This window comes from Callithrix jacchus, chromosome X (genome assembly GCF_049354715.1).
Source record: "Callithrix jacchus isolate 240 chromosome X, calJac240_pri, whole genome shotgun sequence".
Classification (NCBI taxonomy): Eukaryota; Metazoa; Chordata; class Mammalia; order Primates; family Cebidae; genus Callithrix; species Callithrix jacchus.
The window spans coordinates 67,822,252-67,848,345 of NC_133524.1; the positions used below are offsets into that span (position 1 = coordinate 67,822,252).

At 40.7% G+C, this 26,094-nt stretch overlaps 2 protein-coding genes across 3 annotated transcripts in view; both read right to left on the reverse strand.

Moving 5' to 3' along the window:
- Window positions 1-1,660: 1,660 nt before the first annotated feature.
- LOC100413674 (Y-box-binding protein 1-like) lies at window positions 1,661-2,821 on the reverse strand. The gene is given in 3 exon segments (XM_078363905.1): window positions 1,661-1,858; window positions 1,861-2,355; window positions 2,358-2,821. Coding segments are annotated over 3 exon segments (957 nt in total). The 5' UTR covers window positions 2,683-2,821; the 3' UTR covers window positions 1,661-1,721.
- Window positions 2,822-5,693: 2,872 nt separating this feature from the next.
- TEX11 (testis expressed 11) overlaps window positions 5,694-26,094 on the reverse strand; it is a 359,673-nt gene continuing 339,272 nt past the window's right edge. For both annotated transcript variants that reach the window (XM_035288474.3, XM_078362393.1), the window contains exons 29-30: window positions 6,513-6,677; window positions 5,694-5,929 (exon numbers count right to left, since the gene is read on the reverse strand). In XM_035288474.3, the coding sequence (XP_035144365.3) occupies window positions 5,837-5,929; window positions 6,513-6,677 (258 nt within the window). In that variant the 3' untranslated portion in view covers window positions 5,694-5,836. The remainder of the gene's footprint in view (window positions 5,930-6,512; window positions 6,678-26,094) is intronic.

Below are 26,094 nucleotides of genomic sequence, written 5' to 3' on the forward strand. Positions count from 1 at the left end.
AGCATTAGCTGTCTTGCTTATCAAATGTGCAGATGATGTCAGCCTTAGAGGGATAATTAACATACTTAAAGACAGACTCTGCATCCAAAAAGATTTGCTGGCAAGAGCAATTTAATAGTGATACAGTCAATCAGATGTTTTAAAAGCTGGAAGTAGGACAGATACAGTGGCTCATGCCTGCAATCCCAACATTTTGGGAAGCTGAAGCGGGAGGATCACTTGAGCTCTGGAGTTTGAGACCAATCTAGACAACAGAGTGAGACCTTGTCTTTACTAAAAATTAAAAATTAGCTAGGCGTGGTGGTGCATGCCTGTGGTCCCAGCTACTCGGGAGGCTAAGGCAGTAGGATTTGGAGTCTGGGAGTTGGAAGCTGCAGTGAGCTATAATTGTGCCCCTGCACTGTGGCCTGGGTAACAGAGCAAGACCTTGTCTCAAAAACAAACACAAAAACCCGGAAGTACAAGCAGAGACATTAATTAATGGCCGTATGTGTAGAAAAAAAGACTTAGAAGTTTCCATTCATTTGTTCAACAAATACTTATTGGAAGTACCAGGTAGGCTGGACATGGTGGCTTATGCCTGTAATCTTAGCACTCTGGGGGGCAGAGGTGGGCAGATCATTTGAGCTCAGGAGTTCGAGACCAGCCTGGGCAACATGATGAAATCTTGTCTCTACAAAAAAATACAAAAATTAGCTGATTGTGGTGGCATGCATCTGTGATCCCAGCTACTTGGAAGGCTGAGATGCGAGGATTTTGTTTGAGCCCAGGAGGCAGAGGTTGCGGTCAGCTGAGATTGCGCCACTGTGCTCCAGCCTGGGCAACAGAGTAGTAACCTATCTCAAGAAAAGAAAAGAGAAAAGAGAAAAGAAAAGAAAAGTGCCAGGCACAGTGCTAGACCCTGAGACTATACAATGGTAAGGAAAACACACCAACTTCTCTCATGGAGCTTAAAGACTATTGGGGGAAATAAGATATTAGTCAAATTATTCCATCAACATTTCTATTCTTTATTATTATTATTATTTAAGACCTTTATTAACAGGTGCTTGCAGTTTGTTGACTTTTTTGAAAAAATCAAGTTGTAAACTTTTATTACAAATTAAAAATGAAGTTCTTAAAAATCTCAACTTGACCAGATATGAAACAATTTAAAACCTTTAAAGGCGTATTGAGAAAAACCAGGCTTTTTTTATTTTTTTTTGAGACGGAGTTTCGCTCTTGTTACCCAGGCTGGAGAGCAATGGCGCGATCTCAGCTCACCGCAACCTCCGCCTCCTGGCAATTCTCCTGCCTCAGCCTCCCGAGTAGCTGGGATTACAGGCACGCACCACCATGCCCAGCTAATTTTTTGTATTTTTAGTAGAGACGGGGTTTCACCATGTTGACCAAGATGGTCTCGATCTCTTGACCTCGTGATCCACCCGTCTTGGTCTCCCAAAGTGCTGGGATTACAGGCTTGAGCCACCGCGCCCGGTCAAAACCAGGCTTTTTTAAAAAACACGTTTATTATTACCAAAAAGAGACATCTTTAGGTAAAAATAATAAAAACCCCATGCTGCATAGATAATGCAGATAGTTCTATTTATCTGGTCAATGCGCAAAAGCAAGCACTTAAGGTCTTCAGCTCCAATCTTCTGTTCATTTCTTACTGCTGGAATTTCTTATTTCTTCTTGTTGGATGACTAAACCAGATGATGGTAGAGATGGTAAGCCGGCATTTACTCAGCCCCGCCCTGCTCAGCCTCGGGAGGGGACGAATTCTCAGCTGGTGGATCGGCTGCTTTTGTCTCTTTGCCATCTTGTGGTTTAGGGTTTTCTGGGCGTCTGCCTCTGTAATTGAAGTTGCGGCGGTACGACGTTGAGGTGGCTGCTGACCTTGGGTCTCATCTCCTTGATTTTCTTTATCCTCTTCATTGCCATCCTCTCTAGGCTGTCTTTGGCGAGGAGGGCCCCTGCGGAATCGTGGTCTATATCCCCGATACATATTCTGCCTCAATGGTCTACCTTGTTCTCCTGCACCCTGGTTGTCAGCACCCTCCATCACTCCTCCCTGCACAGGAGGGTTGGAATATTGTGGTCGACGCCCATAGGGTCTCCGCATGTAGTAAGGTGGGAACCTTCGCCTGCCGTAGGGCCGGCGTTGTTGGGCCTGGCCTTCGGGAGCACTCTCTGATCCCTTGTTCTTTTCCCCACTCTCACTATTCTGGTAATTTTGCTGGTAATTGCGTGGAGGACCCCTACGACGTGGATAGCGTCTATAATGGTTACGGTCTGCTGCATATTTACTGCCTTGAACTGGAACGCCACCAGGACCTGTAACATTTGCTGCCTCCGCACCCTTTTCTCCTTCACAACATCAAACTCCACAGTCTCTCCATCTCCTACACTGCGAAGGTACTCCCTGGGGTTATTCTTCTTTATGGCAGTCTGGTGTACAAATACATCTTCCTTGGTGTCATTCCTGTTGATGAAACCATATCCGTTCCTTACATTGAACCATTTTACTGTTCCCAAAACCTTCCTTGCGATGACCTTCTTGTCCCCGCCGGCAGGCGCCGCAGATGTGAGGCTGCCCGGGCCACCGCTCCCTGCGCCGCTGCCTGTATTGCCGGGCTTGGTGTCTGCGGCGCTGAGGGCGGGGGCAGCGGGAGGTTGCTGGGTCTCGGCCTCGCTGCTCATGGTTGCGGTGATGGTGACTGGGGCCGGCTGCGGCAGCTACGGCTCCTCCCGGGATGTGATGGTAACTAGGCTGGCGGCGGCGGTGGGGCTGCTCAGGGCTCTCTGGGGTCCCCTCTCCGCTCCCGCTACCGATCGAACTCGAACATTTCTATTCTTAAAAGAAATGTATTTCTTTTAAGCTGTGAAGAATAAAATGATGCTGAAAGTATAGAATAAGAGAACCTGACCTAGTCAGGTAAAGTTTTTCTGAGGAACTGACACACGAGCTGGCTTCTCAAAGGTAAGCAGAAGCAAGCTAAGGTGAAGGCAGGGAAGAGCAAACAGTAAGCCCGGTGAGTCAACATAAAGGGCCTGCTGCAATGTCATGTGGTTCCTTTCCCTTCTCCTTTGCAGGGCTGGAGTCAGGGTCAGGGCCTGGTTGTGGGTTCAGCTAGGGACTGAGCTTGCTTGCTCTCTAGGCTAGAGGCTCCCTTGAGAAGTTGGCCAGAGCGTTCACTGCAGCTTGGGCCAAAGTGGCAGCATCTTGGTCACGTTGGTGGGGTTAGGGCTGGGTAGACAGCCCACGACTGGGAGATTGGGATCACACAGAGAGAATGAGCCAGTAAGTGAATATTGGAGGTTAATCAGCCAGCCTTCTCAATGTTGAAAAAGTTACAAATAGGGCAAGGGGAGAAAGCAAGAATAAACCCACTGATGTTGGATTGAAAATGGAGCTATCAGTATTAACTCACGATTTCCTACGTGTGTGTGTGTGTGTGTGTGTGTGCATGTATATGTATACATTCATCTATGTGTATATACACATACACACATTTATTTCCCAGTTCTGTCCACTGAGAGGACCTAAAAATAATGTCACCCACGTAACAATGAGTACACCTCTAGGACCCAGATCATGGACACTATCCCGCTGTTCTAAGGCAACAGGGCTCCTTGGACAAATGACTAATTATGGGTCTGGCACAGGGAAAGTACAAGATGAGCCCTGGAACATCTTACTGTGTCACAAAATAAGGAAGTGCTGCAAGAATGATGGGGACATGTCAAATGGGGGTAGGACCCAGTTTTGGGCAGCAAAATAAATAATGATAATAGTGACATAACCATTGAATAAAATAGAAATCCATTAGTTTGTACTAAAATGTATTTTAAAAATATGAATCAATAAATGGGAAAGAAAAACCTCTACTTTACCAATGCCAACTAATAAATGAGGAAGTGATGGAAGCAGAAAAATCAACATTTAGCAACCATCACAGTACAAGTGTTCAGGCAAGAATCACTAATGGGTGCTAAAATTAGCGGCGAAAGTGTAATGAGGAACATATTTACTTACTCTCAAACTATCTTCCTCCAAGTACTTCATGATTATTAACCACTAAGTACAAAATGTTTGTCGATTAACTTTACATTGGAGAGACCTGGCAGATACCTTCTTGACTTTAGTTAGAACAGGGCAAATTGACATTGTGGGCTTGCTGGGATGACGGCTGAGAACACATCATTTTTTGTGGTATGCCTCCCAAAAATACATAAACTGAATGTAATCATTGGAAAACATCTGATCCACCTAAACTGATTGCATGGTACAAAGGCCTGTACTCTTCAAAAATGTCAAGGTCATAAAAAATAAGGAAAGATAGAGGAAGCATTTCAGTTTGCAGATGGCAGAGACATGACAACTAAATACAGCTTATGATCCTGAACTTAGGAAGGACTTTACTAGGATAATCAATGAAATTTGAATGGGGTCTGTGGATTAGATGGTAGAATTGAATCGTTGTTAATTTCCTAATTTTGATGGTTGTACTGCCGTTATGTAGGAGAGTAACCCTTTTTTTATGAAATACTCACTGAGGCATTAAGTGGAAATTGGGCAGGATATCTGCAAATTAATCTCAACTGGTTCAGAAACAAACAGAGAGTGACAGGAAGGCAATGTGGCAGAAAAATAAACAGGGAAGCTGGATAAAGGGTGTATGTCAATTCTTTGTACTTGCTTACAACTTTTCTTAAGTCTGAAACTATATCAAAATCAAAAATTTTTCAATGTTAATACAAATCAACTGGCAGAAAAAGGTAGTGTAATCTTATGGTACATTAATGCCACTCTAGCCAGAAAGAGGCTGCTCAACTGTATGGGTCAGACCTCACTGGAACACGGTACTTGGCTTTTGGAAGGTGAGGAGACCAGATCACATGAGGAACAACTAAGGGGTCTGAGGATGTTTACCCTGAAGGAGAAAAAGCCTGGAGGACAGAGATGGGCCTGGCTTCTGTCTTCAGAGATATCTCCAAGGGGCATCTGTGGCACAGGAAGCAGATTTGTTACGGGGAGACAGACTTCTGTTTAGCATGAGGAAGGAAGGACTTTTTACCAATTAGAGAGCAAAAATAGGTGGGTTAAGCTATCTCAGGAGTTCCCCATCATGGGTAAGTTCTTGTTTTTTTTTTGAGATGGAGTCTTGCTCTGTCCCCTAGGCTGGAGTATAGTGGGGCTCGATCTCAGCTCACTGCAACTTAGTAGCTAGGACTATAGGCACGCACTGCCAGGCCTAGCTATTTTTTTTTTGTATTTTTAGTAGAGATGGGGTTTTTGCTATGTTGGCCAGGCTGGTCTTTAACCCCTGGCCTCAAGTGATCTGCCCACCTTGGCCTCCCAAAGCACTAGGATTACTGGCATGAGCCACCATGCCTGGCCTGGGATAAGTTCTATTAGAAACTGGGCAATGAATTCTCAAGGATGTTAGAGATTTCATGAATCAGATAAATGCTGGCCCTGGTGACCACTAAGGACTTTCCAAAGAAGAGTCTAGGATTCTTTATTTTCAAGGATTGGGAATTTGAGCACTTTGGGAATAAAATGATCCTGTGTTGGACTGAGATGAACATTCTCTTTTGTTCACATGGAGTATAAACCATCTTGCTCTCACATGGTCTATTTCGCTATCATCCTTAGCACTTTGGAAAATTCATTTGTGCCCCAGAAATGAGCTGGTCACCAAGGTAAATTCAGTATGCTTCATTTAAACTTTATTCAACAACATGCAAACAGGGTCTGAGAAAACAGAAACAAAAGTTCAAGAGAAACTCTGGCAAAAATTTAAATAGTCAGCATCTCAGAACAATATACTTCATGTGGCTGTGAGCTCGCCTAATCTGTCTTGCTCCAGTAGCCATGTTCATGAAACACTGGGCCCTTGTTGCTATTCAGTGCCTCCACAAGCTGACTATATAGCATATTCATCTGGAAAAGAGAACAACAAATAGATTTCTGGAGGGGAAAAGGAAATGGGGGAAAGCTTCCAAGACCCATGGTGATGGCAGGAAAGTCTAACCCTTACCTTCAGAGATCTAAGGGATCTCAGATTTGGGGAGAACATACAGTCCTCTCCTGAGGAAAAATTAGCCTTGAGGACAAGGAATCCTCTATTATAAGGGAGAAGATACTTAAATATGAAGGGTCCTTTGCTTATTTTGTAGCAAGGCTTTTTCTCCACCAAACCTATCCTGGTTAGCCAATGGCCCAGAAATCTGCAACTGAGAATATAGTTCCTGGAAAAAACACCTTTCCAACAGTCATTGTTTTGAGCAGAGGCCAGTCCTTCTCCACATGCACTGGGACTGACAGTGATGAATCTTTCCAGAGCTCACTCTTGGCATTCCTCTTAATTAGATTCCATTTGCTATCCTTACGTTTCCCCCTGTACTCTGTCCTTCTTGGTTTTTGCTCCTAGCCAAAGAGGATGGGGTTGAGTCCTCTTGGAGAGCCCAGTAGTAACCTCTTGCCCCCAGGTCATGTCATCCACCCTAGCCCTCTCCCTCCTCACCTGAGTTTCATAGTTTCCCTTGAAGGAGGTAAGGTGGTCAAGAAAACGCAAGGCCAGTCCACACCACTTTTCAGCAGATACATACTTGCTCTTGCTAAACATAAGTATTCCAGTATTCCAGGACTTGATCATCAGCCAGAGAATCTCCACTTCTGGGTAGTCTTTCTGAAATCCAAGGACAGAAATTTTGCAGTTATTACTGTCACAGTTCATTGTAGCACTGCCTGTATCCACACTATGTCCCATTATTACTAAACAATGTGAGCTCTGCTGACATTTAGGAAGATCTGTCCTCCTAGAAAGCATAGGAGGAGAGCACCTTGAAGATTTGTCAGCTGCAGAATGTTCCATAGCAAGATCTCATGAAGAGACATAAACCTAGGTCCCCTCTGACTGAAGGAAAGAATTAGAAAGACAGATTCCTAGTCTCCCTGAAGCAGGAGAAAAACCTGTGTCCTGTCTGGGGCTTCCCTTGATTCTGTCTTCAGTCAATTACCTCCTTGATATCTACCTCTACTTTTTAGAGAAGGTTGTCAAGAAGCAGTTTTATTGAATTTCTTAATTTCTGTCACCAGAATTAGTCCATATTTGGAGGAGAAATTATATTCATCTTCAGAGTTAACAATATCTCCCTCGCTATGAACACAGCACACATTTCTAAGATGGTCCCTTAGCCTTATCAGTGATCTTTAACATGACTAATCACAAGACTATATTCGCTTCTTCACAATACTTTGCAATAGTGAAAAGTATCAGTCCTACTTTCTCCATTCTTGTATAGGAGATGGAACACAAAGCGTTCATGTTAAAGCCCCAGAAGGGAGAAATGTGATAGGAGACACATTGGGCAGCAGCTTTTTCGAGTGTGGAGGATGCTGTCTCAGCTGTCATCCTTTCATTCATTTGGATCCAAAAAGAAATTACCATACATAAAACACTGTGATAATGAGGGCACTAAGAGGGAAAAGACAAAACTTTTACCCTAAAGGTTGTGTAATGCTTTTGCGGACACGAGGCATCCACATATAAAGATGACTTCACAAGTTTTGTGATTAAGAGACACAAACATTAGGTGGTCTTGTTCAGGAAAAGAAATGGGCACTAGGATATCACAGTCAGAGGCGGTCTAGTCTCTGCCTGAAACACTACCCCTCATCCTTGTCCACTTCACAGACTTCTACTTTTTCTTCAAATTCACAAGCAGACTTAGCTCTCTGTTCCCACAGTGAGCCTTCCCTTCCTCTATATAACTTATATCATACTGTTTTGAAATGCTATATATTTATCTCCTCCAGACTACTGAGTTCCTTGAGGTACAGGGAACTTTTCTTGTGCATTTTTATATCTTCAGAGTCCAGCACCGTGCCTGGAACATAAGAGAAGTACAACAGATGTTTGCTGAATCAATGAATGAACGAACAAATGAATCAATATCCAGTCAGATGCCACCTCCTCAGTGAGGATTTCCCTGGCTCTCTATAATTTCTTGCTCAAACCTCTTGGCCCCTCTGGCAATTTGTTCACAGCACCATAATAGTACTTTGAACACTCTACTGCCTGTCTCCCCGACTAGGCAGGGAGCCCCTTGAAGGTAAAATGGCATTTGCCTTTGTATGTTCACAGCTTGGCCAGTGTCTGATACAGGGTATGAGTGTTGTGATCTTAATGTTATGAATGAAAAAAAATGACTGAACAAACATACATGATCTTAGGGTAGATGAGTACGATCTACATATACAGAGATTATATGAAATGTCCAGAATAGGCAAAGCCATAGAGACAGAAAGGAGATTTGTGGTTGCCAGGGGCTGGGGAAGGGAGGTATGGGGAGGGACTGCTAATGGGTATAGAGTTTCTTTTGGGGATGATGAAAATGTTCTAGAATTAAATAATGGTGATGGTTGCACAATCTTGTAAATATACTAAAACCCACTGAGCTGTATACCTTAAAGAGGTGAGTTTTATGATATATGAACTAAATCTCAATAAAAAGAAAAATATAGATATTCAGAGAAAGAGAAGGGCATTCCACATGGGTAGAACAGAATAAATGAAGACTTGGATTGTACTTGAGAACAAGCACGTCTTAGGAAGACCAAGAGTTGTTTGGCCTAAGCAATTTATGTAGAGGAGTTAATGGGAAATAAGACTGGAAATGTAGGATGGGGCTTCCTGAGCCTTTCCTCAATATTCTCCCTTAGAACACTAGTGTCATGAGAAATGTTAACAGATGGTCTATGAAAATAGAGTTCTTTAGTCAAATACATTTTGGAAATGCTGCATTCTATTTATCACCCTTTTGGAGCATTATAATGTACATTAGTTCACTGAAAGTTTAAGGAAGTTTTACAGTAAAGAAACCGTGGAACTTTGTCTAATCCAGGGTATGTGGAATGTTTGCTAACATCTTGTGAGCTGGAGTGTTAAGGGTTTTTGCATTATAGGCTTCAGATTTTGAAATTTATCCTCCTGGCAATGGGAAGGCAATGAAACTTTTGGAGAAGGAGAGTGATACGATAAAAGTAGTTTTAATGAGATAGAAATGCCAGTGGTGTTTAGAACAGACATGAGTGTGGGAAAACACAGACAGGGAGACTTGCTTAAAGGGAGTTGTGTGAGTCTAAGAATGAAGTGATGAGGGTCAGAATGAAAATAGTAACAATGGAGATGGAAAGATGTAACAATCATTTGAAGAAAGAATCAATAGAACTTGGTAACTGATTTGATATGGGGAATGAAAGGTCAAGTGAAAATGGCTCTAAGGTATGTAGTTTGAATGGCTGAAAGAATGCTGGTATCATTGAAAGAAAAATTTCTGGGGATAAGGAATAAAGGTAACAATAAGTTCTATTTTAAACATGTTGGCTTGAGGTAGCTCTGGAGGTAAGCAGGCTGTTGCAGATATAGACTGGAACTCAGGTAATAAAGTGTATTAATTCACTTAAAGGACAGAGTATGGAACACAATAGCAAAGAGCAGAGAATATTGGAAATGTTCACAGTTGGGTGGTAAGAGGGAAAAGAATGCAGAGGAGTGGCAAGAAAATAAAGGACAAAGGAAGAGAATTTCAATAAGGAGGTAGTGGTCAATAATGAAGGCCAGGGAAAAGAGACCATCATACCTGCCTAGAAGATATGGTAATTTGTGGTCTCGTAAAGTGTGGCTGACAGTGCAGAGTGTGAGGGAAAGAGTGGCTCGAGATGAGGACAGATAGGTTAGCAGGGCCTTGTAGACCATATTCAGGAGTTTGGTCTTTAAGAGCAATGGGAAACTACTAAAGAGGATTTCAAAAGGTCACGAATACTAAAAAACATAAAAGATCACCTTGGTTGCTGGGCAAATAAAGGAAAGAAGGAAGTAAGAGTAGATGCGAGACCAGTTAAAAGATTCCTGAGTTCACTAAGTTATTGACGGTGAAAGATAGGAGGAAGTAGATGAATTTGAGAGACACTTGGGAGGTCAAATTGATAGTACTTGGTGATAGATTAGAAGTGGGAGTGAGGGAGGTGCTGAGGATAACTCCTAGATGTCTGGCTTGGCAACTAGAAGAATGACGCACCATTCAATGAGTTAGGGAACACTTGAGCTTTAATTTGCATTAGTTGCTTTCATGCCCAGCATTGCTTATGAAAATCATTAATCTTCAATAAAGAAATGCATCCACACAGCTACTGACCTTGAAGCCACATGGACTTGCCTACATGTAATACAAATCAATGCCAGCAAACTGAGGTGATTGCTCTGATGGTTTTGGGGGGCTCATATTTGAAACCAGTTTTCTCTGTCCTCAACATCTTAATACATATGGCAGCCACACAGATCTCTAACTGAATTGCAGGTACTCTGGAGCACAAATGCCTGTCTTTTTTGGGTATCCTTAGATTACCAAAGTAAATGTTATGTGCATCAGATTTATTAAGATACAATTCAAATACTATAGCTTACTAAAAGTGTACAATGCAGTAGTTTGTAGCATATTCACAGTATTCACTGAGTTCTGCCACCATGACAATAATCAATTACGGAATATTTTCATCCCTCCAAAGGAAAGTCCATGCCCGTTAGCTCCACATTCCCACTGCCCCCAGCCAATCCTTCCATTTCCTCCCAATACCTGCCCCCCACCTCACTAAGCCCTGGGCAACCACTGCTCTCATTTCTGTCTCTTATAGAGTGGCCTTTTCAAACGTTTAAGATACATGGGATCAGCAGTATGTGGGCCCTTGTGACTGGCATCTTTCACTCACCATGTTTTCAAGGTTTAACCATGTTATAGTATGTGTCAGTACTTCATTCCTTTTAATGGCCAAATAATATTCCATTGAATGGAAATACCACATTTTGTTTACCCATTCATCGGTTGACAGGCATTAGGGTTGTTTCCATTTTGGGCTATATGAATAACTTTGCTATGAACATTTGTGTATGAGTCTTTTGACACATATTTTCATTTCTCTTGGTATACACCTACCAGTGAAATTTCTGGGTCATAGGGTAACTATGTTTAACCTTCTGGGAAGTTGCCAGACTTTTTCATAGTTAGAACAAACAATATGAACAATAATAAAGTAATATTGTATTATAACTCAAAGTATAAAATACATATCGGCCTGGGTGTGGTGCCTCATGCCTATAATCCCAGCACTTTGGGAGGCCACAGAGGGCAAACTGCTTGAGCTCATAAGGTTGAGACCAGCCTTGGAAACATGGTGAAACCACCTCTCTACCAAAAATACAAAAAATTAGCTGGGTATAGTGTCATGAGCCTGTTGTCTCAGCTACTTGCGAGGCAGAGGTGAGCAGATCTCCTGAGCCCAGGAGGTCAAGGCTGCAGTGAGCCATCATCATGCCATTGCACTCCAGCCTGGGTGACAAAGTGAGACTCCATTTCAAAAAAACCCACAAAACTTACATTTTTTGGCCAGGTGTGGCGGCTCATGCCTGTAATCCCAGAACTTTGGGAGGCTGAGGCAGGGGGATCACCTGAGGTCAGGAGTTCAAGACCAGCCTGACCAACATGGAGAAACTCTGCCTCTACTAAAAATACAATAGTAGCTGGGTGTGGTGGCACCTGCCTGTAATCCCAGCTACTTGGGAGGCTGAGGAAGGAGAATCGCTTGAACCCAGGAGGTGGAGATTGTGGTGAGTCGAGATAGTGCCATTGCACCTCAGCCTGGGCAACAAGAGTAAAACTCTGCCTCAAAAAAAGAAAAAAAAAACTTACTTTTTTTTTTTTTTCCCACAAAGACAGAGTGTCACTTTGTTGCCCAAGCTGCTCTCAAATGTCTGGCTTCAGGCGAACCTTCCACCTTGGCCTCCAAAAGTGCTGGGATTACATGCATGAACCAGTGCACCTGGTCTAAAATGTTTTGTGGTATCTTGTGTTATTTATTAATTTATGTAACCAAATACATTTGTTTCTTGTACAGCTTCTGAGTGGATCTTCTCTATTCCATGATTTTAAAAAACGCTTTCCTCTATTTTTTCCTAATGCTTTTATAGCTTTGATTTTATGTCTAGCTCTTTAATCTGTCTGGAGTTTCTTTATTTCTTCCTTTTGGACTTTATTTTTGTGCATGGTATAAGGTAAAAAATAATACTATCACTTATATCGCACTATGTGCTGCTGTAAGTACTTTATATATGTTAACTTATTTCATACTAATAATACTGTAAGGTAAGCGCTATTTTTTTTAGCTTTTATTTTTATTTTTCACAGAGACAAGGTCTCACTATGTTGGCCAGGCTGGTCTTGAACTCCTGGCCTCAAGCTAGAACAAACAAACTCCTGCCTTCGCCTCCCAAAGTGCTGAGATTACTATTATAGTTATTTTACAGATGAGGATACAGAGGTATAAAGAATTAATCAATAAGACTAAAATTATACAGCTAATAAATGGTGTAGCCAGAATTTATTTGAACTGGCTATGTGGCTCCAAAGTCTGTTCTCTTAACCACTATGCTATAATGCCCCTCAGTTTAAAGATAATGATTTTTAAACTTTTAAAATTGTCCCAATACCGTTTTACCAATTGTTCCACAGATGAAACAATTGGTAAAACGGTATTGGGACAATTTAAAAAGTTAAACCATCTGTCCCTCAGTGATGTGATACACTTCCTCTGTTGCATACAAAATTCTCATAGATATGTGGATCTTCTTCTGGGCTTGGTGCTATTCTATTAATGTATTTGTAAATTTTTGAACTAATGCCATACTTTTAAAATTAATATCATTTTATAGTTTTAAAAGTATATGACGGGGCAAGTCCTTCCTTGTTCTTTTGCAAAAAATGTTTTGGTTCATTTCCTTTTAGGGAAGAATTTTAGAATCGCCTTATCAAGTTTCATTAAAAATCCTACTGAGATTTTAATTTTGATTGAATTTATTGTACTGAATCTAGGGAAACTGACTATACTGTTAAGGCTTTCCTGTCCAAGAACATGGTATATACTTCCATTTGTTTGAGACTTATACATTCTTGAGAGCAGAATGGAACGATCTGTAAACAGAGAGTAAAAATGATGGACAAAAATAAAATGCCTCAGGAAGTAGAAGGGGATTGAACTGACAGTGCAAGGTTGAGAAAATTTCTTTTGGGAAAAGGGGAAAGGTGAGTAGATAGGTATAGTGGTAGAATGTTATGGTTGAGACATGGGCCAATGAGGGATCTCATATGTTATGCCCTTGATCTTCTCAGTTGGAATGATATGATGAGATCATCTAATAGAGAAAGAGGTAGGTCTAAGTTTTCATAAGGTTAGAAAAGGTATGAAGCAGCCACTTAAGTTTGTCAAAAAGTTGACAGGAATAAAAGTATTTCTGAGCAGCAATGAGAACCCACTGAAAGCTTAACAGCATGAATCTATACTGGGCCAAATCTAGATGGTCTGTGCCTTTCTTTAGTGATTCTGCTGCTCAAGATCAGGAGCAGAAGAACTGATGGTGGCAAGGTACCAGGTTTGGAAAAAAATGAAACAGCAGGCATAATCAAAAGAAGAGAGTAAGAGAGAAGTAAGGAAAGAGAGGGAAGGAAAGGAAAGAAGGAAGGAAGGGAAGGAAGGGAAGGAAGGGAAGGAAGGGAAGGAAGGAAAGGAAGGAAAGGAAGGAGGGAGGGAGGGAATGAGGGAGGGAAGAAGCAAAGAAATAAAAGAGAAACAAAGGTAGTTAGACTGGACTATACTAGAGTGGGAAGAGACTAGTGACTTAAAGTTCAAGTGAGAACAGAATAGATGGGGAAGTAAAGGAGATTCTACTCAATACAAAAGTGTTGCATTAGCTAGCAATCTTGAAGGTGGAGCAGTGCCACAGTGGGTGGTTTATATGTGATGTAGACAGCGGCTAAAGGGTAAAAAAATGAAACTGTGAGGTACAAGAATTGCTAACATGGATGCCAAAGTCACTTAGGATAATAAATAACAATGAAGTTACCAAGGAAGGAAAAGGTGGGTCCAGGAAGTGCCAGTTAATGACAACATTGGTGATTAAGAGATACAGGTTTTAAGTGAAGAGAAGAGAAGGAAGGTGGTATGTAAATAGTACTAAGTGCCACCATGGAGCAAAGATCCAGGTAATTTAGTCCCTTTTGCTGAGAAAAAGGGAGTTGGAGAAGATGAGACTTCCATAAAAATTGGTAGTGAGGGACATGTTTTCTTCAGGAAAGATTCTGCTTTGTTCTAAGAAGAAGGGAGAGAGAGGTAAAAGTTGATTTTAAAGAGAATATTGACTATTGCCTGGGAAAAACTCTGTCTTGTTTTTGGGGTTGGATGAGGCTATGGATGGACAGCCTTAAGGGTCTAGGTAAAAATTTGGAAAATACAGAGTTGTTAAAATATTTGGGGGAAAGGGAGTGACATAGTTTTAGGGAGATAGATTTTGATAGGGATGCACAGGAAAAACTGGAGAAAAGAAGAGCCAGAGACCAATTAGGAAACTATAAAGCTGTAGGAGAGACACAATATCAAAGTCTGACTCAAAGATGCCTTTGTATGAACCTCAATTCCAGTCTCAGAGAGATGTGGGGTTTGGAAGAAGGAAGACTTCGATGAAAGAAGGCTGGGTGCAGGGGCTCACATCCATAATCCCAGCACTTTGAGAGGACATGGCAGGAGGAATGCTTGAGCCCAGGAGTTTGAGCCAGCCTGGGTAACATAGCAAAACCTCCTCTCAATTAAAAAAAATTTCTTAAAAAAATAGATGAAAGAAAACTCAAGGACCATTGTCCTATGAAGAAAGAGCATGGGGTAAAATTTTCAGCTTTGCCAGTATTTGGTGGTATGACCTTGCATAAGATATTTAACCTTTTGATGCCTCAATTTGCAAAATAATGAGCTTAAATTAGGTAACTGCAAAGATCATTAGTTTCCAGTTTTAAATTTTCTCAGTCATTGAATAAAGCTTTACCGTATATTTCTATTAGACCCCAATCGCCTAATTAATGAACTTATATAAGATTGGAAGAAGGAACTGAGATGAAATTGAACTAGAAGGCCACACAAGAGACAAATGATACTGATAAATGACCTTCTCAAACCTTAATATGCATACAAATCACTTGGAAATATTGTTTTTTGTTTTTGTTTTGAGATGGAGTCTCACTCTGTCGCCCAGGCTGGAGTGCAGTGGTGTGATCTCGGCTCACTACAACCTTTGCCTCCTGGGTTCAAGGGATTCTTCTGCCTCAGCCTCCTGAGTAGATGGGATTACAGGTATCTGCCACCATGCCCAGCTAATTTTTGTAATTTTAGTGGAGACGGGGTTTCACCATGATGGCCAGGCTGGTTTCAAACTCCCGATCTCAAGTAATCTGCCCGCCTCAGCCTCCCAAAGTGCTAGGATTACAGGCATGAGCCACCATGCCCGGCTGGAATTACTGTTAAAATGCAGACTGATTTAGTAAATCCGGGTTGGGGCCTAAGATTCTATACTTCTAACAACCTCCTAGGGGATGCTGATCACACTTTGAGAAGAAAACTCTTAGAGAATGTAGCTCAGTAGTATGAATCACCTTAGCTTCCTTTGTAAAAGGAAAGAGGTCTGTTCTTCTGGGCTTCTTCTTGGTTACAAAATAGGCCTTTGTGACTGTGTGACTCTGACATCAGCTATGAGGATTTGGTTTGTCCCTTCTCTTTAAGTGTAGGTTTCCCCCCACCATTATTTAAATTTTTGTATATTCTTAAAAATGAAGCAAGAAATTTTCACCTTCATGAGACAGAATAGGATAACCTTATTCTTCCTGGTAAACAGAACTAACTCCTGAAAATTTTACATAAAACAAACATAAGAAATCTCTGAAAGGTGTAGAGAAAGGAAAGACCTTGGAGCCAAGGATTGGCATAGTGCTAAGTTCTCTGGGTTTTCTTTTTGCTTCATATATTCCAAACCTGGTACCAGAGATGTCAATAGACAGATTAAAAAAAAAAAAAAAAAAGGAAAAAGAAAAGAATAAAAACCCCCAAGAAAAGTCTGCTGTCTCTAGACAAGGGACCAGTAGTAAAAAGGAGTCCTCTACCTTGAGTATCAATGATGGAGGCCAAGTTAGAAACTTAGGCTTGTTTCTACCTCTACCTGGAAGTAACAAGGCTGGGCCCACTCCCTTGCTAAAGCAGTGTCACAGAAACCCAGTTAAAACAGAAGGTTTAAATGTGATCCAGAGTCTCAGAACAAAATATAAAAATGTCCATGTTTAACTAATTTACTCATTATACCAATAACCAGGAAGATCTCAAACAATGAAAAAAGACAATCAATTGATGCCAACAATGAGATGACAGAAATGTTATACTACTGGACAAAGATTTTTTTCTATGACTTAAAAAATGGGGTAAAATACATATAGCACAAAATGTAGCCACCTTAACCATTTTCAGTGAACTGTTCAGTGGCATTAAGTACATTCGCATTGTTGTCCAACCATTGCTACCATCCATCTCCAGAAACAGTTTCATCTTGAAAAGGTCTGTATCTAAGTCCTTGGCCACCACCACTTTATCTGTTTTTAAAAATTGTTTATTAAATTTTTTTTATTATGGAGATAATTAAATGACATGTTTATTGTATTAAAGAGATAGGCACTATTGCTTTTTGGTGGACATATAAAACGTCAATGCCTTACTATTTTATTCCCTTCCATAAACTCTGAGTTTGAGTAATTTTGCTAGATTCTTCAAACACTGAGTATTTTCTCGTGTAAAACTAAGTGAACAACCCTGACTGGGGAATAGAAGCCCAAGCCCAGTGATTCCAAGCTAAGACCAATCTTGAGCCTGCAAGAAGAGGCCGTTGAACACCCAGTCAGTTCTTCCTGGGGAGCCTCTCCTGCAGGTGTCCCAGCCCCTGTACTTTCCATCTTTATGAATTTGACCACTTTGGGTACTTCATATAAATAGAAGGATATATTTGTCCTTTTGTGACAAACAATGATTTGATGAATCTCCAGAGAATTATGCTAAGTGAAAAGAACCAATCTTGGCCAGGCATGGTAGCTCACACCTATAAATCACTTTGGGAGGCCAAGGTGGGAGGATCACTTGCGTCCAGGAGTTTGAGAACAACTTGGGCAACATGGTGAGACCCCTATCTCTATAAAAAAATTAAAAAATTTGCTGGGTATGGTGGTGCATGCCTGTGGTCCCAGCTACTTGGGGAGTTGAGGTGGGAGGATCATTTGAGCCCAGGGGGGCTGAGGCTGAGCTGTGATCAGCCTCACTGCACTCTAGCCTGGGTGATAGAGCAAAATCCTGTCTCAAAAAAAAGCCAATCTCAAAAAGTTACGTACTCTATGATTCCAAATCTCAAAAGCTATATATTTTATGATCCCATTTATATGGCATGCTTGAAATGACAAAATTATAGAAACTGGTAAAAGATTTGTGGTTATTAGGGCTTAAGGAGGAGCTGAGACTGGGAGAGAAGACTGTGGGGGTTATAAAAAGGCAACATGAGGAATCCTTGCTCTATGTCTTGATTGTGATAATGCCAACATCTTAGTTGTGATATTGCACTATAGTTTTGTTAGTGTTGGGGGAAACTGGGTAAAGAGTACATAAGCACTTTGGGAGGCCAAGGCAGGTAGATCACTTGAGGCCAGAAGTTCAAGACCAGCCTGGCAAACATGGTGAAACCCTGTCTGTACTAAAGAGACACACATTGGCCAGGCGTGGTGGTGCGAGCCTATAATTCCAGCTACTCAGGAGGCTGAGGCATAGGAATCACTTGAACCTGGGAGGCAGAGGTGGCAGTGAGCCTAGATGGCACCACTGCACTCCAGCCTGAGACTCTGTCTCAGAAACAAAAAAAAGAGTACATGAGATCTCTCTGTGTTATTTCTTACAACAGCATATAAATCTACAATAATTTCAAAATAAAATTTTGATTTAAAAAAACCTGAACAATTGACTTCCTCTTAAAAATTATCTAGAATAAGGGCCGGACGTGGTGGCTCACGCCTGTAATCCCAGAACTTTGGGAGGCCGAGGCGGGTGGATCACAAGGTCAAGAGATCGAGACCATCCTGGTCAACATGGTGAAACCCCGTCTCTACTAAAAATACAAAAACTTAGCTGGGCACGGTGGCACGTGCCTGTAATCCCAGCTACTCAGGAGGCTGAGGCAGGAGAATTGCCTGAACCCAGGAGGTGGAGGTTGCGGTGAGCCGAGATCGCGCCATTGCACTCCAGCCTGCTTAACAAGAGTGAAACTCCGTTTCAAAAAAAAAAAAATTATCTAGAATATGACCTACCATAGAATACATAGGCTTGTCTGCTTATGCCTGGGAGTTATCTCCTTGCTTTTTCATTGCCACTAGCTTCTAAATACCAACTTGAGCCTCTCCTTTAAGCTAAAATTTCCTAGCAAAAACTGGTAAAAAAAACCCTGCACTTCTAGAGGAAACAGCCCTGTAGCTGATGTGCAATGGACTGAATGTTTGTGTCCCCTCAAAGTTCATATGTTAAAATCCTGACCTCCAAGGTGATTATATTAGGAGGTGGGGCTGTTGGGAGATGATACGGTCATAAGAGCAGTGCTCTCATGAATAAGATTAGTGCCCTTGTAAAAGACACCCTAGAAAGATCCTTTACCCCTTCTGCCATGTGAGCTTACAGTCAGAAAGGACCGTCTATGGGGAAGTGGACCCTCACCAGGCATTGAATCTGCCAGTGTCTTGATCTTGGACTTTCTAGCCTCCCAAACTGTGAGAAATAAATTTCTGTTGCACTCTATAGTATTTTTGTTATAATAGCCCAAATTGACTAAGGCAGAAGCTCAGAAGACCTGAATTCTAGTCCTGACCCTCATTCATTAGTCATGAATGACCTTAGGTAAATGGGTAACTTGACTTATTGAATCTTAAAATTCCTTCATTGATAAATTAGGGGTAACAATAGCAGCATTGTCTACTTCATGGAATTGCTGTTGGGGGTTATACGAGAGAGTGAATTTAAGAGTGCTCTGCTCAGGCTAAGGCATAATAGTGTCAAGCATAAGGTTTTATATTTGTATAATAGCCATTTTGCCAGTGTGTGGGGGCACTTGATAAAGGTTATCTCCTTAGTAAATAATGAATGAGTGACTGGTCATTTAAAAAGTCTATCAAACAAAGGCAGAATTTTCTCCCAAGAATTTAAAACAAAGGAGATGCACAGCACATTCAAACAGGATAAAACAACATATACAATATAAAGAACCAAGAGGGTTATTAAATTAATCACTGGATTAAAAAGCTAACTATCCAGTCATGTTTCAGGGGATGAGCAATAAATGGATAGGAAACTCGTGAGAAAAGTAGAAAAACATTAAGCTAACAGGTAACCCAAGAGCCAAAGAATTGGAACTGCAATATATTAGACAGAATGAAAGTGGCAAAAACAAAATGCACAGATAAGTTTTGGCCTTACACAGAGACTATGGAAATAAACTTAGAGTTATAGTACAATCTAATTTCAGTTTGTATTGGTTACTATAGCAAACACACCTGAAAGGTCCAGATGAGGCTCATGGCTTAGAAATAGAATTTCCTATTCTTCCCAGAAGACAGTAAAATAAATAATCCAAATGTCCAATGTTGAAGTTTTTATTTTTAAACTTAAATTCACACAAGCCATAATTACACAGCTCCAGGAGAATTCTAGGCTTTGGTAAGTCAGTGCTAGTTTGTATCAGATTGTCACCCTGCTATAATGTTCCACCATCTGTCATGATTTGCAGATAGTCATGTCTTGCTTCACAATGGGGACACAAGCTGAGAAATGTATCATTAGGTGATTTTGTCATTGTGTGAATATCATAGAGTGTCCTTACACAAACTTATATGTTATAGCCTCCTACACACCTAGGTGATATGGTAAAGGCCATTGCTCCTAGGCTACAAATCCATACAACATGTGACTGTACTGAATACTGCAGGCAACTGTAACCCAATGGTAAGTATTTGTGTATCTAAACATAGAAATGGTAGAGGAAAAATATGGTATGAAAGATAAAAAATGGTATGCCTGTATAGGGTACTTACCATGAATAGAACTTGCAGGACTAGAAGTTGTTCTGGGTGAGTCAGTGAGTGAGTGGTGAGTGAACATGAAGGTGTAGGACATTCTTGTACACTACTGTAGACTTTATAAATACTGTATACCTAAGCTGCACTCAATTTATAAAAGGATATTTTTCTGTCTTAATAATATATATATATTTTTGAGACAGAGTCTCGTTCTGTTGCCCAAGCTGGAGTGCAATGATGTGATCCTGGCTCACTGCAACCTCTGCCTCCTAAGTTTGAGCAATTCTCCTGCCTCAGCCTCCTGAGTAGCCGGGATTACAGGCATGCGCCACCACGTCCAACAAATTAACCTTTGGCCAGGCGTGGTGGCTCACACCTGTATTCCCAGCACTTTGAAAGGCCAAGGCGGGCAGATTACTTGAGCCCATGAATTTGAAACCAGCCTGGGCAACATGGTGAAACCCCCATCTCTACTAAATATACAAATAAATTAGCTGGGTGTGGTGGTGCACACATGCGGTCCCAGCTACTTGGGAGATTGAGGTGGGAGGATTGATTGTGCCTGGGAGGTCAAAGGTGCAGTGAGCTGAGATCATGCCACTGCACTCCAGCCTGGGTGACAGAGAGAGACCTTGTCTCAAAAAATATAAAATAGACACCCTATCATCAAAATGGAAAAAGCTAGAGGAGCAAGATCAAAAAAACTCAAAAGCTAGCAGAAGACAAGAAATAACTAAGATCAGAGCAGAACTGAAGGAGACAGGGACAAAAAAAAAAACCTTCAAAAAAATAAATAAATCCAGGAGCTGGTTTTTTGAAAAGTTCAACAAAATAGACCATTAGCCAGATTAATAAAAAAGAAAAGGGAGAATAATCAAATAGATGCAATAAAAAATGATAAAGGGGATATCACCACTGACTCCACAGAAATACAAACTACAAGCAGAGATTACTATAAACAACTCTATGCACATAAATCATTTCCTCCAGTAAACCTGGAAGAAATGGATAAATTCCTGGACACTTGCATCCTCCCAAGCCTAAACCAGGAAGAAGTTAAAACCCTGAACAGACCAATAACAAGGGCTGAAGTTGAGGCAGAAATTAAGAGCCTACCAAACAAAAAAAGTCCAGGTCCAGACGGGTTCACAGCTGAATTCTACCAGACATACAAAGAGGAGCTGGTACCATTCATTCTGAAACTATTGCAAACAATACAAAAAGAGGGAATCCTTCTCAAATCATTTTATGAGACCAACATCATCCTGATATCAAAACCTGGCAGAGGCTCAAAATAAAACAAAACTTCAGGCAAATATCCATGATGAACATAGATGCAAAAATCTTCAATAAAATACGGGCAAACCGACTGCAACAGCACATCAAAAAGCTTATCCATCACCATCAAGTAGGCTTCATTCCAGGGATGCAAGCCTGGTTCAACATATGCAAGTCTATAAATGTAATCCATCACAAAAACAGAACCAAAGACAAAACCCACATGATCATCTTAATAGATGCAGAGAAGGCCTTCAACAATTCAACAGCTCTTTATGCTAAAAACTCTCAATAAATTAGGTATTGAAGGAACATATCTCAAAATAATAAAAGCTATTTATGACAAACCTACAGCCAATATCATACTGAATGGGCAAAAGCTGAAAGCATTCCCTTTGAAATCCAGCACTAGACAAGGATGCCCTCTGTCACCACTTCTATTCAATATAGTATTGGAAGTTCTAGCCCCAGCAATTAAGCTAGAAAAAAATAAAGGGTATTCAATTAGGAAAAGAGGAAGTCAAATTGTCTCTATTTGCAGACAACATGATTGTATATTTTTAGAAGACCCTATCATCTCAGCCCAAAATCTCCTTAAACTCATAAGCAACTTCAGCAAAGTCTCAGGATATAAAATCAATGTGCAGAAATCACAAGCATTTCTATACAACAATAACAGACTAACAGAGAGCCAAATCATGAGTGAACTCCCATTCACAATCGCTACAAAAAGAATAAAATACCTAGGAATACAACTAACAAAGGACGTAAAGGACCTCTTTAAGGAGAATTACAAACCACTGCTCAAGGAAATAAGAGAGGACACAAACAAGTGGAGAAACATTCCATGCTCATGGTTAGGAAGAATCAATATTGTGAAAATGGCCATACTGCCCAAAGTAATTTAGAGTGAATGCTATCCTCACCAAGCCACAAATGACCTTCTTCACAGAACTGGAAAAAGCCACCTTAAACCTCATATGGAACCAGAAGAGAGCCTGCATAGCCAAGATAATCCTAAGGAAAAAGAACAAAGCTGGAGGCATCATGCTACCTGATTTCAAACTATACTACAAAGCTACAGTAATCAAATGGTACTGGTACCAAAAAAGAGATATAGACCAATGGAACAGAACAGAGGCCTTGCAGGCAATGCCACACGTTTATAACCACTGGATCTTTGACAAACCTCACAAAAATAAGCAATGGCAAAAGGATTCCCTGTTTAATAAATGGTGTTGGGAAAACTGGATAGCAGTATGCAGGAAAGCAGAAACTGGACACTTCTTGACACTTTTTTTTTTTTTGAGAAAGCTTGCTGGACTGAGCAAAGCAGTCTCGACTTGATTTAAAAGAAAGTTTAAATCAAGAAAAATTTTAAAAAGAAATTTTAAATTCTTGATTTAAAAGAAATTTTATTGTATGATGTCAGAATGCATTTAGTGCTTTTTTTGGAAAAAAGAAAAAAAGAAAAAGTAAGAAAGAAAGAGAAAAAAAAAAAGAATCAAAGAGAGAAAGAGGGAGAGAGAACAGGAATGTTGCTCTATTGTCCAGGCTAGAATGCAGTCTAAAAACGGGTATTGAAAACCTCTTTTATGCCAATAATTGTGCTTAACAATGAAGACAGAAAGGAATAAGGAAGGAAAATAACAAATAAGCGGCCAACCAATATTTCATTTAAACCTGTGAAATGGTATGCAATTACTGAGGGGTGATTTACTTCCAGTTATGTAGTCACTTTTTTTAAAAAACTTTTTATTGCATTTTAGGTTTTGGGGTACATGTGCAGAACATGCAAGACACTTGCATAGGTACACATATGGCAGTGTGTTTTGCTTCCTTTCTCCCCTTCACCCACATTTGGCATTTCTCCCCAGGCTATCCCTCCCCAGCTTCCCCCCTTGGCTGGCCCTCCCCTTTTCCCCCAATAGACCCCAGTGTTTAGTACTCCCCTCCCTGTGTCCATGTGTTCTCATTTTTCATCACCCGCCTATGAGTGAGAATATGCGGTGTTTCATTTTCTGTTCTTGTGTCAGTTTGCTGAGAATGATGTTCTCTAGATTCATCTATGTCCCTAAAAACAACACGAACTCATCATTTCTGATTGCTGCATAATATTCCATGGTGTATATGTGCCACATTTTCCCAGTCCAGGCTATCATTGATGGGCATTTGGGTTGGTTCCAGGTCTTTGCTATTGTAAACAGTGCTGCAATGAACATTCGTGTGCATGTGTCCTTATAGTAGAACGATTTATAGTCCTTTGGATATATACCCAGTAATGGGATTGCTGGGTCAAATGGAATTTCTATTTCTAAGGACTTGAGGAATTGCCACAGTGTCTTCCACAATGGTTGAACTAATTTACACTCCCACCAACGGTGTAAAAGTGTTCCTTTTTCTCCACAGCCTCTCCAGCATCTGTTGTCTCCAGATTTTTTAATGATCGCCATTCTAACTGGCGTGAGATGGTATCTCAATGTGGTTTCGATTTGCATCTCTCTAATGACCAGTGATGATGAGCATTTTTTCATATGATTGTTGGCCTCATATATGTCTTCTTTTGTAAAGTGTCTGTTCATATCCTTTGCCCACTTTTGAATGTGCTTGTTTTTTTCCTGTAAATCTGTTTGAGTTCTTTGTATATTCTGGATATCAGCCCTTTGTCAGATGGGTAAACTGCAAAAATTTTTTCCCATTCTGTTGGTTGCCGATTCACTCTAGTGACTGTTTCTTTTGCCGTGCAGAAGCTGTGGAGTTTCATTAGGTCCCGTTTGTCTATTTTGGCTTTTGTTGCCAATGCTTTTGGTGTTTTGTTCATGAAGTCCTTGCCTACTCCTATGTCCTGGATGGTTTTGCCTAGATTTTCTTCTAGGGTTTTTATGGTGCCAGGTCTTATGTTTAATCCATCTTTAATCCATCTGGAGTTAATTTTAGTGTAAGGTGTCAGGAAGGGGTCCAGTTTCTGCTTTCTGCACATGGCTAGCCAGTTTTCCCAACACCATTTGTTGAACAGGGAGTCCTTTCCCCATTGCTTGTTTTTGTCAGGTTTATCAAAGATTGTATGGTTGTAGGTATGTTGTGTTGCCTCCGATGCCTCTGTTTTGTTCCATTGGTCAATATCTCTGTTTTGGTACCAGTACCATGCTGTTTTGATGACTGTAGCCTTGTAGTATAGTTTGAAATCCGGTAGTGTGATGCCCCCTGCTGTGTTCTTTTTGCTTAGAATTGACTTGGCTATGTGGGCTCTCTTTTGGTTCCATATGAAGTTCATGGTGGTTTTTTCCAGTTCTGTGAAGAAAGTCAATGGTAGCTTGATGGGGATAGTGCTGATTCTGTAAATTACTTTGGGCAGTATAGCCATTTTCACGATATTGATTCTTCCTAACCATGAACATGGAATGTTTCTCCATCTGTTTGTGTCCTCTCTTATTTCGTTGAGCAGTGGTTTGTAGTTTTCCTTGAAGAGGTCCCCTACGTTTTTTGTGAGTTGTATTCCTAGGTATTTTATTCTTTTTGTAGCAATTGTGAATGGCAGTTCGTTCTTGATTTGGCTTTCTTTAAGTCTGTTATTGGTGTAGACGAATGCTTGTGATTTTTGCACATTGATTTTATATCCTGAGACTTTGCTGAAGTTGCTTATCAGTTTCAGGAGTTTTTGGGCTGAGGCGATGGGGTCTTCTAGGTATACTATCATGTCGTCTGCAAATAGAGACAATTTGACTTCCACCTTTCCTATTTGAATACGCTTTATTTCTTTTTCCTGCCTGATTGCTCTGGCTAGAACTTCCAGTACTATATTGAATAGGAGTGGTGAAACAGGGCATCCTTGTCTAGTGCCAGATTTCAAAGGGAATGCTTCCAGTTTTTGCCCATTCAGTATGATATTGGCTGTTGGTTTGTCATACATAGCTTTTATTATTTTGAGATATGTTCCATGGATACCGAGTTTATTGAGGGTTTTTAGCATAAAGGGCTGTTGAATTTTGTCAAATGCCTTCTCTGCATCAATTGAGATAATCATGTGGTTTTTGTTTTTGGTTCTGTTTATGTGGTGAATTACGTTTATAGACTTGCGTATGTTGAACCAGCCTTGCATCCCCGGGATGAATCCTACTTGATCATGATGGATCAGTTTTTTGATTTGCTGTTGCAATCGGCTTGCCAATATTTTATTGAAGATTTTTGCATCTATGTTCATCATGGATATTGGCCTGAAGTTTTCTTTTCTTGTTGGGTCTCTGCCGGGTTTTGGTATCAGGATGATGTTGGTCTCATAAAATGATTTGGGAAGGATTCCCTCTTTTTGGATTATTTGGAATAGTTTCAGAAGGAATGGTATTAGCTCCTCTTTGTGTGTCTGATGTAAATTCTTCATTATGTTGAAGCTCTTTACTTTTTGATATATTTTTGGAAAGGCTGATACTGGTTGTTCCTTTCTATGTGTAGTGCTTCTTTCAGAAGCTCTTGTAAAGTAGGCCTGGTGGTGATGAAATCTCTAAGTACTTGCTTGTTCACAAAAGGTTTTTATTTTTCCTTTGCCTGTGAGGCTTAGTTTGGTTTAATATGAAATTCTGGGTTGAAAGTTCTTTTCTTTAAGGATGTTGAATATTGGCCCCCACTCTCTTCTGGCTTGTAGGGTTTCTGCTGAGAGATCTGCTGTGAGTCTGATAGGCTTCCCTTTGTGGGTAACCTGACCTTTCTCTCTGGCTGCCCATAGCATTTTCTCCTTTATTTCAACCCTGGTGAATCTGATGATTATGTGCCTTGGGGTTTCTCTTCTTGAGGAATATCTTTGTGGTGTTCCCT